Consider the following 15,873-nt stretch of genomic DNA (forward strand, 5'->3'; position numbering starts at 1 on the left):
ATAGGTAGACCTGGGTTCAAATCCCCACTGATATATGAAACGTACCTTGAACCAGTCATTCTGTCTATCTGACTAAACAGGCTTGTCCTAAGGGTAAAATGGAGATGAGAACCATGCATGGAAACCTAAACTGCTTGGAGGATCAGTAGAATAATGTGATAGACTGGATGTGTGGTTCAGAGTAAAGAAATGATATAAATTTACTTCCTTAATGCAGCAGTTGTACAACACACATGTTCTGTGCTGCACAAATCAATGTCATGCTCACCCTCAGAACATTGTGTATATACTTTGAAATAATTTTAAATAAGTGTTTGCTTGCACCAATGTTATTTAATTTTTGTTTAACTGCTTACACTATGTATGTATGGGTGGTTTCAATGTATACCTTATGAAATCAAAGAGAGGTGGAGCCTTGAAGATATCTAAACACAGTTCTAATTATTGAGGTGTTTTTATTATAGTATCAGACCTCAGATAAGCAAATCACATAAACCAAACTTTAGACAAAAATTCAAAATTCTGTTTATGGGGTGGAGATGATCTTTAAGAAAGCCATAACTGACGTTCTGTTCTCTCTGTTTCTTAGCAATATCATAATCATTTTTTCGCAGTTAAATGATACAGAAGTATTTCATTGTTAACTGGATCCCTGATCACAGCTTATTTTTTTGCAGACTCACCAAGATTTTTAGTAAGTGTTTTTCAGTACTGGTATGCATCGCCTGGAGGAACTTCCTTTACTCTAAGAAACCTTCTTCAAACTTTAGTGATTCGTCTGTTGCAGGAAAAGCCACTTCTGTCTGTCTATGGGAATGATAATGTCTCTGGGCCGGTTTGCATGACATATTTGGGTTACCTAAAATGAATAATCCCAGGTGGGGTTATGCCGTAGAAATGCAGTTAGAATTCTTTACAGAATTTTTCCAGAACTCATGGGCAACATCTGACTAAATCCACATTTCAGATTCCTACACACATACAACTCCTACCATAAGTCCTTATGAGAGTGTGGCCAGGCACAGAACTCAAGAAGGAATCAGGATGTGTTGCAATCATGCTGTTGCCAGGACAGTAGTTCTAGTGACATTCCCTTTGGAAGTAGTTGAAGTTCGAAGAATTGATTGAAGTGAAATGTTTTGTAGAGGAAGTCTTAGCTTCCCAAAGTTGTGAGCTATACTGTTTAGACTGTTCAAAAATAGTTACATTTAGCAAGCTAAGCCCTTACTATACTGTTTCTGTATTCTTTGAAATATAGTCTAAGATTTACAGAATCTAGTATCTTCTACACACATGCATGCACATAGAATTGAAATAGAATATAGGATTTTATTTTGCTTTGCTGTTCCATGCTGAGAAGTTTGTTCAGTAATGGGCTTGAAATAATTTAAAGAGCTTGCAGGAAGTAGTAGCACTATGAAGTCAGTAGGTGGCACTCTTCCCTCCAGATCAAGATTGTTCAGCATATTTTCATGTGACTCTGTGCTTTTGGAAGTGCCTTTTTTCAGATCAACTAAGCTTTTAAGCACATGTGGTCAATAAAAATCCCATCACTTTTGTGTGTGCGTGTGCGCGCGCAAGTGTAGAGGTATAAAGCCCTTGGGGTGCTGGACAAATTCCAATCTAGTTAATTAATTTCTTCCTGGAATAAAACTGTACCTGGCATTTCAAAGCCTACTGAACCTTAAAAGAATTAGTAAGTAAAACAGGCAGCAGTAATTCACAGCATTTAATTTAACAGCTTGATAGAGATAATTACAATCATCACATATTTTCAAGTTTCTTTTTACTCCCCTTAAAACAAAGTATCTGGTAGTGGCATAATTAAAGACTGCTGAAGTCCATATTTTAAATCAGTAGAAACATCCTATTGAAGGAGTAGTTGTCTATTATTATTATTATTATTATTATTATTATTATTATTATTATTATTATTATGACAGCTCATTCTGGTGTCTTTTTAGTATCCGGGTAGTCTTTTTAAAGGCTTGAGTACACTAAAGAGAAATAAAAAGCTTAGAATGCCTTGTAAAACTGTGAAGCCCCCTACACCATTAGCAGTGGCTCTGTGGATGCTTTACTTGTGTTTTGGATTCATAGGGAAGAAACATTAAATGTGGTTTATTTATATTTCAGCACCAAATTAAGAAGATGGCATCATTCATTCACAGTTCTTATTCCATGACAAGCCTAATCCCCAACACCTCATTACAGGAAACATTTTCAGGATTGCATATATCATCTTGTTTAACTTGTGCATTTTTATAGAGTACAGTTGAAAGGTAGGAAATTTAAAGCCATTCCTTGATAAGAAAATAAACAACAAAAAAGGAGTAAGATGTTATAAGGCTTGCAGTAACTGAGCTGCTATTTGCTAAGACCATCTTCTCCATCTTTGGTTGGAGAAAATTTTTCATGTTGGGTACATATATATATTTGGATGGAGGTAGTCCTTGAAATACAGTAGAATACTTGGCACTGTGTAGATGGGAAAGGTGTTTTCACCATGTGATTTGTGTTACTATGTTTAAGACTCAATAAAGAACATTCAACTGCAGGTCAGTAACAAGCTTTCTTTATTCTGCAAGCCGGTCCAAATTAGGATGCCAGCCGCCAATTCATATTAAATTATGACTTCAGTCATTCAGTGAAAAGTAAACCCACATTACCCTTTAGATAACATTTTTGGCCTTCAAGAAGAATGTTGCATTAGCCTCATTCCTAGGGTCAATTCACACATTATGTTTTTCAGCATGGGATTGCTCTTGCAAGTAATTTCCATATCCTTATCCTGATAAAATGATTTCTTGAATATTTTCCTTTTCAACCTATGCTCTCCAATTGTGACTTTAGACATTTCCCAGAAATTTAGGCTTATGATCCATAGGAATGATTCTGTACTCATCGCTAGACAATAAAGCATACCATGCCACATGAAATTATGTTTGGATGCAATATTTCTTTGCCATATATTACATATTTCATAGATTGAGATGACTCAAAGATGTCCACTGTTGTTCAGATGACATTTGAATTATGCAGTACAAAAGATGCAATGTTTTTTTATTATATGGCCAAAAGAATAATGTCAACTGCAGGTACAAATAGAACAGACTGTACCTGTATTACACACATTCCCCCCCCCAAAAAAAAATGATTTGTTAATAATCTAGAGAAAATCAGAAGATATCCAGTTGCAGTTTCTGGAGTGGAATTCACAAACTTTTCATTATAGGACTTTGTCACTGGCACATTAGTCCCCAAAGCACTTCCACTTTGCAGTTTTATTTCTGTAAACAAACAAGCACCTGGGACATAAAACAGCAACACAACAATAAACATATATTGTTTCTGCTATTTGAGTGCTTTTTTAATATACCAGTCAATGAAATGTATTTGAGGTAAAAAAGATGTGTTGAGGTAAAACTCATGCTACATGAGTTTTTGTAATTGAAAACTGATCCTTGGAAATGTTCAAGTGCAATAGATGTCAGCAAGCTGGCACAAACAATAGACTTTCCTTAGAGAACATACCTTACCACAAAGATATGTTCTTGGTTTAAAATAATAACAGTGTTAGTGATTAATGATGATAGATTTCTCCCCTTGCTTTATGACAGCTTATGCTGGTTGCCAAATATCTTGGGTTCAAAATACATCTTTTGTTGTTTTTAATGTGAAGTAAAAATAGTACTGTTATAAAGAAACAAAACACGTGCAAGGTGGAAAATGGAAGGGGGCTGACATCTTCCTCATGTAAAAATGTATGTCCAGACTCTGAAGCATTTGAAATATTGTGAAATACTCACTTTTGTCAGCAGAAATATGAATTGCTTTGTGACAGTTTACTACCCCAAAGTACATTGAAACTTGGCTTGAAATACTCCCAAAATGTAAATATGTTTTTTGCACTGTTGCACCACTTATAATATTTTTAAAGCTTAGTCCTGAGGAAAGGACTGTAAGAATATTAATACGGAATGTGATATGGCTTAATGAATCTGATAAAATATAAATAGGATTTCCATAAATGGTGTCACCACAAAACCATTTCTGGCTGAAAAGTGGAAGTGATGTTATCCATGTTGCATTGCTGCTCTGGAACTGATGCTCTGAAACTCCTGCTGATCAGTATGGTTTGACCATAGAGATCTAGGAGATTCCTAGAGCATCACAGCTACATGGTGAAATGATGGCTGGTTTTTTAACCAGAAATGACATAGTGGCATTACGTGGCAGAATTTTCTCCTCCATGTTTTCGTTGTTCAACCGCACAGTCGAGTCCGACTCTTTGCAACCCCATGGACAAAGTCATGCCAGGCCCTCCTGTCTTCCACCATCCTCTGAAGTCTGCTCAAATTCATGTTTGTTATATCAGTAACGCTGTCCAGCCATCTCATCTTTTGCCGTCCCCTTCTTCTTTTGCCTTCTGTCTTTCCTAGCATCAGGATCTTCTCCAGGGAGTGCTCCCTTCTCATTTGGTGGCCAAAGTATTTCAGCTTCAACATCTGACCTTCCAGGGAACAGTCTGGGTTGATTTCCCTTAGGACTGACTGATTTGATCTTCTTGCAGTCCAAGGAACTTTCAAGATTCTTCTTCATCACCACATCTCAAAAGCATCTATTCTTCTGTGCTCAGCCTTCCTTATGGTCCAACTTACACAGCTATGCATTACTACTGGGAATTCCATTGTTTTGACTATACGGACTTTTGTTGGCAGGGTGATGTCTCTACTTTTTTCATACTACCCAGGTTCGCCATAGCTGTCCTCCCAAGGAAAAAACATCGTTTAATTTCATGGCTACAGTCACCATCTGCAGTGATCTTGGATCCCAGAAAAATGAAGTCTAACAATACTTCCATGTCTTCCCCTTCTATTTGCCAAGGTGTGATGGGGCCAGATGCCATGATCTTAGTTTTTTTGATGTTTAGTTTCAAGCCTACTTTTCTGCTCTCTTCTTTCACCCTCAACAAGAGGTTATTTAGGTCCTCCTCACTTTCTGCCATTAGAGTGCATATCTGAGGTTGTTGATATTTTTCCCAGCAATCTTAATTCCGGCTTCTGCTTCATCCAGGCCAGCATTCCGCATGATGTACTCTGCATATAAATTAAATAAGCAGGGTGACAATATACATCCTTGTCGAACTCCTTTTCCTATTCTAAACCAATCAGTTGTTCCATATCCCATTCTGACAGTTGCTTCTCGACAGGTTTCTCAGGAGACATGTGAGGTGGTCTGGTACTCCCATCTCTTTAAGAACTTGCCACAGTTTGTTGTGATCCACACAATCAAAGGCCTTAGCATAGTCAATGAAACAGAAACAGACATTTTTCTGATACTCCCGTGCTTTCTCCATAATCCAGCGAATGTTGGCAATTTGATCTCTAGTTCCTCTGCATCTCCAAAACCCAGCTTGAACTTCTGGTAGTTCCCGATCTACATACTGCTGAAGCCTAGCTCGTAGGATCTTTAACATGATCCTGCTGGCATGTGAAATAAGTGCAATGGTGTGATAGTTTGAACATTCTTTGGCATTGTGATTGAAATATAAACTGATCTTTTGCAGTCCTGTGGCCATTGTTGCGTTTTCCAAATTTGTTGACATACTGTGTGCATCACTTTAACAGCATCATCTTTTAGGACTTTAAATAGCTCAACTGAGATACCATCATCTCCACTTGCTTTGTTGTTAGCAATGCTTTCTAAGGCCCATTTGACTTCACACTCCAGGATGCCTGGGTCAAGGTCAGTGATTTCAGTGTCATGGTTGTCCAGGACATTGAGATTCTTCTTGTATAATTCTTCTGTGTATTCTTGCCACCTCTTCCTGATCTCTTCTGCTTCTGTTAGGTCTCTACCATTTTTATCCTTTATCATGGCCATCTTTGCACGAAACGTTCCCTTGATTTCTCCTATTTTCTTGAAGAGATCTCTTGTCCTTCCTATTCTATTATTTTCCTGTATTGCTTTGCACTGCTCCTTCAGGAAGACCTCCTTATCTCTCCTTGCTGTTCTCTGGAAGTCTGCATTCATTTGGGTGAATTTTTCCTTTTCACCTTTGCCTTTCACTTTCCTTTTTTCCTCAGCTATTTGTAAAGCCTCATCAGACACCCACTCTGCTTTCTTGCATTTCTTTTTCTTTGGGATGGTGCTGATTGCTGCCTTCTGTACAATGTCACGAACCTCCGTCCATAGTTCTTCAGGCATTCTGTCTATCAACTCAAGTTTCTTAAACCTATTCTTCACCTCCACTGTATATTCATAAGGGATGTGATCAAGGTCAAACCTGAATGGCCTAATGGCTTCCCCAGTTTTCTTCAGTTTAAACCTGAATTTTGCAATGAGTAACTCATGATCTGAGCCACAGTCAGCTCCAGGTCTTGTTTTTGCTGACTGTAAGGAGCTTTTTCATCTTTGACTGCAGAATATATAATCAATATGATTTCTGTGTTGCCCATCAGGTGATGTACATGTGTAGAGTCATCTTTTAGGTTGTTGGAAGAGGGTGTTCACTATGACCAGCTTGTTCTCCTGACAGAACTCTATTAGCCTTTGCCCGGCTTCATTTTGTTCTCCAAGGCCAAACGTGTCAGTTGTTCCGGTTACCTTTTGACTTCCTTCTTTGGCATTCCAGTCCCCTATGATGAGGAGGACATCTTTTTTTGGTGTTAATTCTAGAAGGTGTTGTAGATCTTCATAGAACTGGTCCACATCAGCCTCTTCTACATCAGTGGTTGGGGCATAGTCTTGGATTACTGTGATATTGAATGGGTTGCTTTGGATACAGACCAAGATCATTCTGTCATTTTTAAGATTGTATCCCATTACTGCTTTCCTCACTGTCTTGTTAACTATAAAGGCCTCACCATTTCTTCTACGGGACTCTTGCCCACAATAATAGATGTAGTGATCCTCTGAGTTAAATTCATCCATTCCCATCCATTTTAGTTCACTGATTCCCAAGATATCGATGTTCAGTCTTGCCATCTCTTGTTTGACTACATCCAGCTTACCTTGATTCATAGATCTTACATTCCATGTTCCAATGCAGTATTGTTCTTTGCAGCATCTGACTGTTCTTTTACCATCAGACACATCCACAGCTGAGTGTCCTTTCAGCTTTGGCCCTTCCGCTTCACTCTTTCTGTGTTTACATGTACTTGCCCACAGCTGAGTGTCCTTTCGGCTTTGGCCCAGCCACTTCACTCTTTCTGTGGTTACTTGTACTTGCCCTCCACTCTTCCCCAGTAGCATATTGGGCATCTTCTGACCTGAGGGGCTCATCTTCCAGTGCCATATCTTTTAGCCTTTTCTTACTGTCCATGGGGTTTTCTTGGCAAGGATACTGGAGTGGTTTGCCATTTCCTTCTCCATCTTGGGTAGCCCTGCATGGCATAGCCCACAGCCTCCATGTTACCCCTACAACGAATTTGATTGGTGGTGAGGACCAGGGAAAATCAGCATGAGCCGTCCCAGTGGCATCCCTAAATGTTAATGAAGAAATGTTCATCAATTGTAGTTACAATTTGAATATACACACATGCACACAAAATAGTTCCTCCTCCTATGGTAAAGCAGACTTGCAAATCAAACACAATGCACGAGAGATATACTGTGGCCTGACAGGCCTCACAGCAGATCTGCTGTTTCTGCAGGCTCAAAAAGTTAGCTAAAAGAGGAGCCGCAGTGTTTGACTGGTGCAGCACAAGATATAAAAGTCTATAGGGTCAGAAGTTCGTGCAAGATATTCAGGGGAAAATGTTGTTGGGGTCATGATGCAGACTGAGCTACCAAAATGAATGCTATTCTATTTGAAATACATTCTAGCATTTAGAGCTGTTGTCTTTGCTTTTATCCCAAAAGACACAGAATAGAATGAAACTGATGGCAGACAACTATGATGATGATCATCACCACTACCACCACCATCACCATCACCACCACCACAGATCTCCTGGGAGGACACAGCACACCAATCACAGACCCTCTCCAGAACAGGTCAGTTATGTGTCCTTTCCTTACCTTCACACTTCCTTTCAACCTGGCTCATTTTCAAGAAAAAAAAATGTTCATAAGAAGAATAAAAGCTATGTGTTTATGTTCCTTGAACTGAAACAAATAGGGTTTTTTTAATTAATTTCCATCATTCAGAAAATCTAAATGATTTTCTTCCTCTTTCCATTTGGCTTTTTATTCCTGTTCATATGGTTTTCTTTCATAGCATTTCTGAAGATTTCAAATTCAGCTATTTAAAATAATATTGCTGACGATTTGCTTTTTAAAATGGACTTTAGGGGTTTTGGTTCAAGTATAATTTATTATATTTGTTTTTTATTAACTCACTCTTACTGTAAGAATATAGGTAGCCTGAATCTGCATCAGTATTAACATAACATTGATATAAGATATCATCATCAGAATAAGAGAAAACTCTTTGGAGCCAAAAGTTCTGAAAGAAAAACCCAGACTTTGTTAAGAAAACCACAAGCTGAGTTATCACTTTCTTTGGGGGATGGAGGATGGGACTTGAAATCTGTGGGCATGGTTAGATGAAGCAAATGATAGACTGTGAATGATGTAGTGGTGGTTAATTTAGGATTCAGATACATAAAGGGAAATGGAGGAGATAAGTAGTAGGTTTCAAGGCATTAATTAAGGGGCACTGCATATAGATTGTTAAGTGAGAATTGAATTCATCTGAGATATGTAGGGAGTACTGGAGAAGACATGTAAATAAAATAGTTATCTGAAATTTCAAATTACCTGGAGTGGCCATCTGGCATATCTAAATTATAAAGGTAGTTTTTCTTTCATAGTTTAGCTCCTGTAAAACAGCATGTTTTGAGATGGCTTAAGAAATTACATATTTGCTTTCCCTAGTCATTACTTTAACTGAAAAGTAGCAACTCATGAGGTCAGAGATCTTTAGAAGTGATGTTCAGACAGTGACAATGATAGAAAAAGAGCAGAAGAGTAGGAGTGGTTTGCCTTTTTGTTATTTATTTAGAGAAAATAATATGCTCCCTCTCCAGAGAATCTGATAGCAGGCAGCTTTAAAAATAAAGCATGATAAAATCATAAAACAATATGAATTAATTTAAAGTGTGTGTATAATCTCAACAGTTTGGATTAAGAAAGTAAATACAGACAAATGAGGCCACTGCCAGTAGTCCTTAGGAGAGCCATTAGCTAGCTGACTTCTGTCCAATAAATCAAGCTTTACTAATCTTATCATATGAATCCTGCTTTTGCTTTTTGTGCTTTCTTATTTCCCATTCCATGAATTTATAGTCATTTCATTAATCCAGCGTTAGTCACTCCACAGTTCGTCCTCAATGACTAGTAATTGAAAGAGCCACATAACTACCGTATGCCTGCGCACGACCCCACAAAGCACATACATTCAAAATTATGATTGTATGTTAATGTTGTATGTAACTATATTTTTTTTTTGATGAATGGACTATCACTGTTCATGTAGGGTTGTTTCTTCTCACCACCATTGAATCAGTCCTTGGGTATCTGGAGGTCTCCTTCTCTTGCATTCCCTCTGTTTCCACAGCATGAGGCTCAGCAGGTCACATGAGAGAGTAAGATTGCTACAGTGCCTGGAAGGCTAGCTGGCTGTGGAAAAGGCAGTAAAACCACCACTACAACCTCACTGTGGCTAGTTTTCTCTTTTCTTGGATGCCTACTGTGGTGGTTTTAATTACTCTTCTCTGAAGTCAGCTTGCTCCCCTGCCCCCAACAATTGTCCCAATGCTGGGATGAGACCACATGGGAGGAGGGGACGGCTGGCTCTTTACTTCTGTCATTGGAATAACCCCCACAGCTCAAGGAGGCTCGTAGCTTATCCACATCCCAGTTGCTCTGTTTGTGCCTGCCAAGTACAAGCTTGCCCACCTTTCTGGAATATGGAAAGGGTGCTACATTGAGGAAGAGCCACAGGTAGTATGTAAAAAAAGCCGCATATTTTATTTTATTTATGCTGCCTTCCCATCCAAGTAGGGTTCCCCAAGGCAACAAATATCAAAACATTAAAACAGCACTTAAAGTATATATAAAATAATTCAATAAAAAAAACATATAAACTGCCATAAGGCTCCCCAGTCACAGACCGAGTAAACTCTGAGTATCATTACTCTGTGGTTTTATTATACAAACACTTGTTTCTGCTTTTATAACATGTATCACACACAAAATACTGCATCTGTGTTTTTGGTGCCCAGTTTCATAGTAGTGGTGTAAAACCACAAAATGCTATTGGGAACCATTAAAAACTTCTCATGGTCAAGAAATATTTTTAATTTTTTAAAGATAAATGTTGTATGCTTACAATGCCTGGCATTAGAGATTTAGAATTTATTTATTACATTTCATGGTGGAAATAAATTAATCCTGATTTGTACTGAAAGTATAAATCCAGTATGTATGCATATGTATCCTGATGGCTTAAAATATTAAGTTACTCAAAATGCAAAAATAAAATTGACAGTACCATCCTACACTAACTTCAGTGATGAGTTAGATGGATGTAGTTCTGCTTGGGAATGTGCTACAAAATTCCTACTTTTCTGCTACTCCCACCCCACACAGAATTTCTTCTTTCTTGTTTCTGCTCCCTTTCATTAGCAATTTGAAGCTATAGCTAATGCCATTCCTAAGCATAGTCATACCCTTTTAAGCTCTTTGACTTCAATGAATTTAGGATGGTATTTTTGTATGAAAAATGTATATTTAGAAAGATAATGAAATAGATTTATCAGGCTAGAACTGGGAAACCCTCAGGAGCCCACTAATGCAATTATTGCCATAAGAATAATTTTGAAACACATGTACCCTCTTAAGATTATGGATAGACTAAATGTGTGCTCATTTTGGGAGCAATCCTAAGCAGGTCTACTATTCCCAGGAACAAGTTGTTAAGATAGCAGTCTGATATTTATCAACAGAAGTTTGCCAGACAGTAGATCTTTGCAACTGATCTGTATGCATTCTTCTATTAAATCTATGCATGTAGGATATAAGTATAGTTCTGGGCATCAACAAATTGTATTTGACAGGGCTTTTTTTCTGGAAAAAGAGGTGCCAGAGCTCTCAAGAGAAAAACGTACAGGTGTCCCTCATGAACTTTTAAACATTTTTTGAAAATTTTGTTGCCACAAAGAGGTTCCGGAACTCCATTCTGTCGCGTTTCCCCAGGAAAAAAGCCCTGGTATTTGACCTTACATGTTTCCTGTAAATTGACTGAGGAGGATTAGCACAGTGATGGAATTTTTTAAAAAAATAAATACCCTTATGCACTTTAAAAGCTTGACGTCTTTTCAGGCCACAGCAAGTAAATATGTTTGCTACGAGAAATTAAATAACTTATGTGGCAAGCAGGATATAAAAATGGTATTGTTTGCAACACGCAAAAAGCTTTCATAGTCTCAGGGGCCAGTTGTTACATGTTTGACAACTCAAAGCATCAATTGCAGGCAGCAGACAAAAAGTCAAGAAGATGATACTTTTTTTAAAAAAAACACTATTTCATGAGATGAGCACACTACTGCTAGATTGACTTAACTCAACTTGAGATATTAAGTCTTTGCTCTCAGGGATACAAAAGGCTTTTTGTGACAAGTCTTGTCAGGCACAATTTTCCATTGAACGAAGAAGTCAGAGGAGTGTAATTCAGAAGTTCTGCATTTATCTGCGCTATAAAAGCATTTTTAATTGAGATTCTATGCCACTATGTATTTTAGAATCACTTCATTGTACACAGATGTAGCAATTACATTCAATTATGGGGTTGTGGCTCTTCTTTAAGTTACATTTGTATGACTTGAATTTTGATAAGCTGCCGATCTGATCATTCATTGAAACAATGTGTTAACTGTTAAGTGAATGTCAGGGTTCAGAAATGCAAAACCTTGCTTCAATTAATCAAGGATGTCTTTTCATTCAACCAGTTCCCTTCATTCTATTCTGCCTTGCCTCATCCATGTTTCATTTACTTGATTGTTGTTATATTTTTTTCTTGTATTCGTTAGCTATCTACTAGTTATTTTCTCACTAGACTTTGTAATCTCTCTCATCACTTTACCCTTCCATGTGCTGCCCAGTAGCATGGTTTTATTCTCACATCACCTGTAATTAGGAGGCAGTCAAGAGAACAATTAATTGCAGAAGTCCCTGGCCCTAGCTGGTGCTCTAGCAGATGAAGAGAAGATTCAGCCCTGATAGCTTATTCTAGCCCCCCATCATGTGCTCTGTCTTGAAGATAGCTGTGGTAACAAGCAGAATGTGCACGGTTTCTTTTCTGTAAAGCCTTATTCCAACAAAGATACTACTAAAACAATTAAGAATTTATTGAACAAAATTAGTGGTGGGGTGAGTTTGGAGGTAACACAGAGGAACAGAATTACCAACTGTATGGGGCTTTAAAGGTAATCACCAGCACCTTGAAATGGATCCAGTACTCGATTGGTAGCTAGTGCAATTGGCAGAGCACCGACTAGATCCATGCCCGCCCAGGCATCACAGTCAGCAGGTGTGCCACCGTATTATGTACCAGCTGAAGTTTCCAGATCAGTCTAAAGGGTTAGCCTGCATAAAGTGAATTACAGTAGTCAAGCCTGGAAGTGACTGTCAAGTCGGCTGATTCAATAACGAGACCTTTTTGATAAAAGTTTCTAGTTTATAGATATCATTGTTCTCGACTACTCAGAGAGATTGGAAGACTAAGGAACATACAGCAAAGCATAATCATATAAGGTATACTTCAAAGGAATTCTTTAGGGAGGGGGTACTATGCAGGGCACATTCACACATTGATGTTACAATTTCGTTCTCAGGCCTGTTGGCCTTGGGCGAGAAACCTCCCCCGGTGCCCAGTCTGAGAAGGCACTACAATCTCTTTCACATATTCCCATTTCAAAGCAAAACTACATAACAAAGGAAGGGAGGGGGGAGAGGAGAGTTCGAGCTAGCAGCATTGGCATACAGTGTGGCTCTTATCCAGAATGCTTCCCCCTGAACCAAAGATGGAATACAGACTTTACCAGGTTTGAAGCAGACTTGACAGTGACTGTTGCATGGGAGGAGAGATAGAGAACCAGCTGCCTGATCTGCTGCAGATGATAAAAGGCAGACCTGGCAGCTGTGGTGACCTGGGCTTCCATAGAAAGTGAGGCATCCCTAGGCTCCTCACTTTCTTGTGCTCCATCCAGGGTAAGGAGCCTGATTCCTGAAACTACACCCCCCTCCAGTCTCAGGTACAGAACCTTCATCTTCATAGGATTTAGCTTCAACTGACTCTTCCGTAACCACCTAAGAGCTAGGTGTCATCAGCACATTAATGACAACCCAGCCCAAGCTCCCGGACCAACTGGGTGAGGGATCACATATAGATGTTAAACAACATTAGTGAGAGGATCACCCCCTGTAGCACTCCACATTCTAGTGAGTATTGTGGGGAGACCCTCTTGCCAAGTGCCACCCTCTGTCACCGACTGTGGAGGATGGAGGAAACCCATTGTAAAGTAATCCCCCAAACTCCTATGTGGGTTATAAGATCATAATTGACCATGTCAAATGCTCCTGTTAGATCTAAGAGCAATAGCAGCACTGGCCCACCTCAATCCAGATGTCTCTGGAGGTCATCTGTTAGGGTGACCAGTACCATCTCCATCCTGTGGCCATCAATTCTGCTGTTGTAAATTAAAATAGGACTGCACTGTTAAATAGAGAAGTAACATGGAAGTGTAAGACAGGGATTCAAGATTTCATTTCAACCCATCATTATTTATATTCAGTATGATAATTATCCTCCTAGATGCTGAGACATACAAGAAAAAAAATGCCATTTTAGAAATGGGAGCAACTGTGTAAAAGCAAACTTTTAAAACATACCTATCTGTCTGTATGTTTTTACACAGTAGCTGCTTTCTGCTGCTAAAAAGTCCTTTACTCTCATTTCAGATTTGCCTGCTGCTAATCTTTGTATATCTGTGGTATCTACTGTTTTGTAATACATATATAAAACAAAACCATTATTCAGATATGTTTATGGAAAGAAAGTGTAGAAGTCTCTCTTCAATAAAAAAAAATCAATCCAGAAAATGATTAATATTGTTCAGTAAGTGTGATGGAGAAGTTTATACATGTAGTGCATAATATGTCAAAAATAAAAGCATCAAGTCAAAATAATGTTGAGGCTTGCCTGGTGCTCTTTATTAATATGTTAGAAATATAAAATTCCATCTGAAGTTTTTAACTTATTTGATTGCCATATTAAATTGTAGCATTAGTAAGCAAACATGTCAAAGAAAATTAATGGCCTGCATCCCAGTCCTTACACAATATTATTACCCTATATTAGGTAATAATATGGCACAAGGCAAATTGAGATTTGATCCACTAGAGTGTTTTGAGGATTGGATTATCTACATCAGGTGTCAAATTTACAGGCCATGGGCTGCAACTGGACCACCCAGGGCTTTAATCAGGCCCATGGGCTTGCAAAACTGCAATGGAAATGCAGAATGGATTTTCCATTAAGGTTTCTGTGCTGAGATAGACTACTCTGGGTTTATCTGGGCCCAGAGACCTTAATGGAAAATCCATTCCACATTTTCCTTCCAACTTTCTCTGTGCTGCAATGCATTTAAATGGAATGGAGCTAAAGTATTTTCACTTTCCAGCGTTTGTATGGCCAGTTGAAGCTTGCTGGAGTAGTCTCCTTGCAAACAAAGAGTTGATGCTTTCAGCCAGCTTGTCTCTGCTGAATGGACCTAAGAACTGGTGCTTAGTGAGTACTGTCACCTGGAAACCCACAGCCAAAGAGGGATATTACACTGGAGAGCCATTGCCAGTATGAGTAGGCCCGAGGAGGGTGGGGAGCTTGCAATGTCCAGCCATTTCATGTTTTCCAAGGCTCAGAGCATTAACAGAGTAGAGCCAGTTTGGTGTAGTGGTTAAGTGCAGACTTGTATCTGGGTTTGATTTCCCATTCCTCCACATGCATCTGCTGATGTGACCCTGAGCCAGTCATAAGTTCTTGCTAGGGTTGCCAAGTCCAATTCAAGAAATATCTGGGGACTTTGGGGGTGTAGCCAGGAGACTTTGGGGGTGGAGCCAGGAGACATTGGGGCGGAGCCAGGAACAAGGGTGTGACAAGCATAATTGAACTCCAAGGGAGTTCTGGCCATCACATTTAAAGGGATAGCACATCTTTTTAAATATCTTCCTTCCATAGGAAATAATGAAGGATAGGGGTACCTCCTTTTGGGGCTCATAGAATTGGACCCCCTGGTCCAATTGTTTTGAAACTTGGGGGGTACTTTGGGGAGAGGCACTAGATACTATACTGAAAATGTGGTGCCTCTATCTCAAAAAACAGCTCCCCCAGAGCCCCCGAAACCCCCAGATCAATTCCTCACTATACCCTATGAGAATCGATCTCCGCATAGGAAATAATGAAGTGCTCAGCAGACGTTTCCCTCCCCCACCCACCCACCCCCACCCCGTTTCTGGTGACTCCGAAGCAAGGGATTGGCCTCTTTACTCACGAGTTGCTGCCAACTTCTGCAAAGTAACACAGACACACCATCCCAGGAGGAAGCCTTTCAATTGGAAACTGAAGCCTCCGGAGGTAGAAAGGCACATGGTCCTCTGGAGGTGGAGCTTCCCCCCTCACCGGCCAGCTGACTGGGGGCGGGAAGGAGCCTGGGAAAGCGGAAGAACCCCCACTGGGACCTGGGGATTGGCAAGCCTAGTTCTCGCAGAGCTGTTCCTCTTAAGAGCAGTTTCTGTTAGAGCTCTCTCAGATCCACCTTCCTCAAAGAGTGTCTGTTGTGGGGAAGAGAAGGGAAAGGGGATTGTAAG

At 39.4% G+C, this 15,873-nt stretch overlaps 1 protein-coding gene across 11 annotated transcripts in view; it reads left to right on the forward strand.

Annotated features, from left to right (window-relative positions):
- ERC2 (ELKS/RAB6-interacting/CAST family member 2) overlaps positions 1-15,873 on the forward strand; it is a 1,199,719-nt gene that overhangs the window by 927,405 nt on the left and 256,441 nt on the right. For all 11 annotated transcript variants that reach the window (XM_060239766.1, XM_060239767.1, XM_060239773.1 and 8 more), the window contains one exon: positions 7,867-8,001. In XM_060239766.1, coding sequence (XP_060095749.1) covers positions 7,867-8,001 — 135 coding nt within the window. The remainder of the gene's footprint in view (positions 1-7,866; positions 8,002-15,873) is intronic.

The sequence above is a fragment of the Heteronotia binoei genome, chromosome 5, assembly GCF_032191835.1.
Source record: "Heteronotia binoei isolate CCM8104 ecotype False Entrance Well chromosome 5, APGP_CSIRO_Hbin_v1, whole genome shotgun sequence".
In the NCBI taxonomy this organism is placed as follows: Eukaryota; Metazoa; Chordata; class Lepidosauria; order Squamata; family Gekkonidae; genus Heteronotia; species Heteronotia binoei.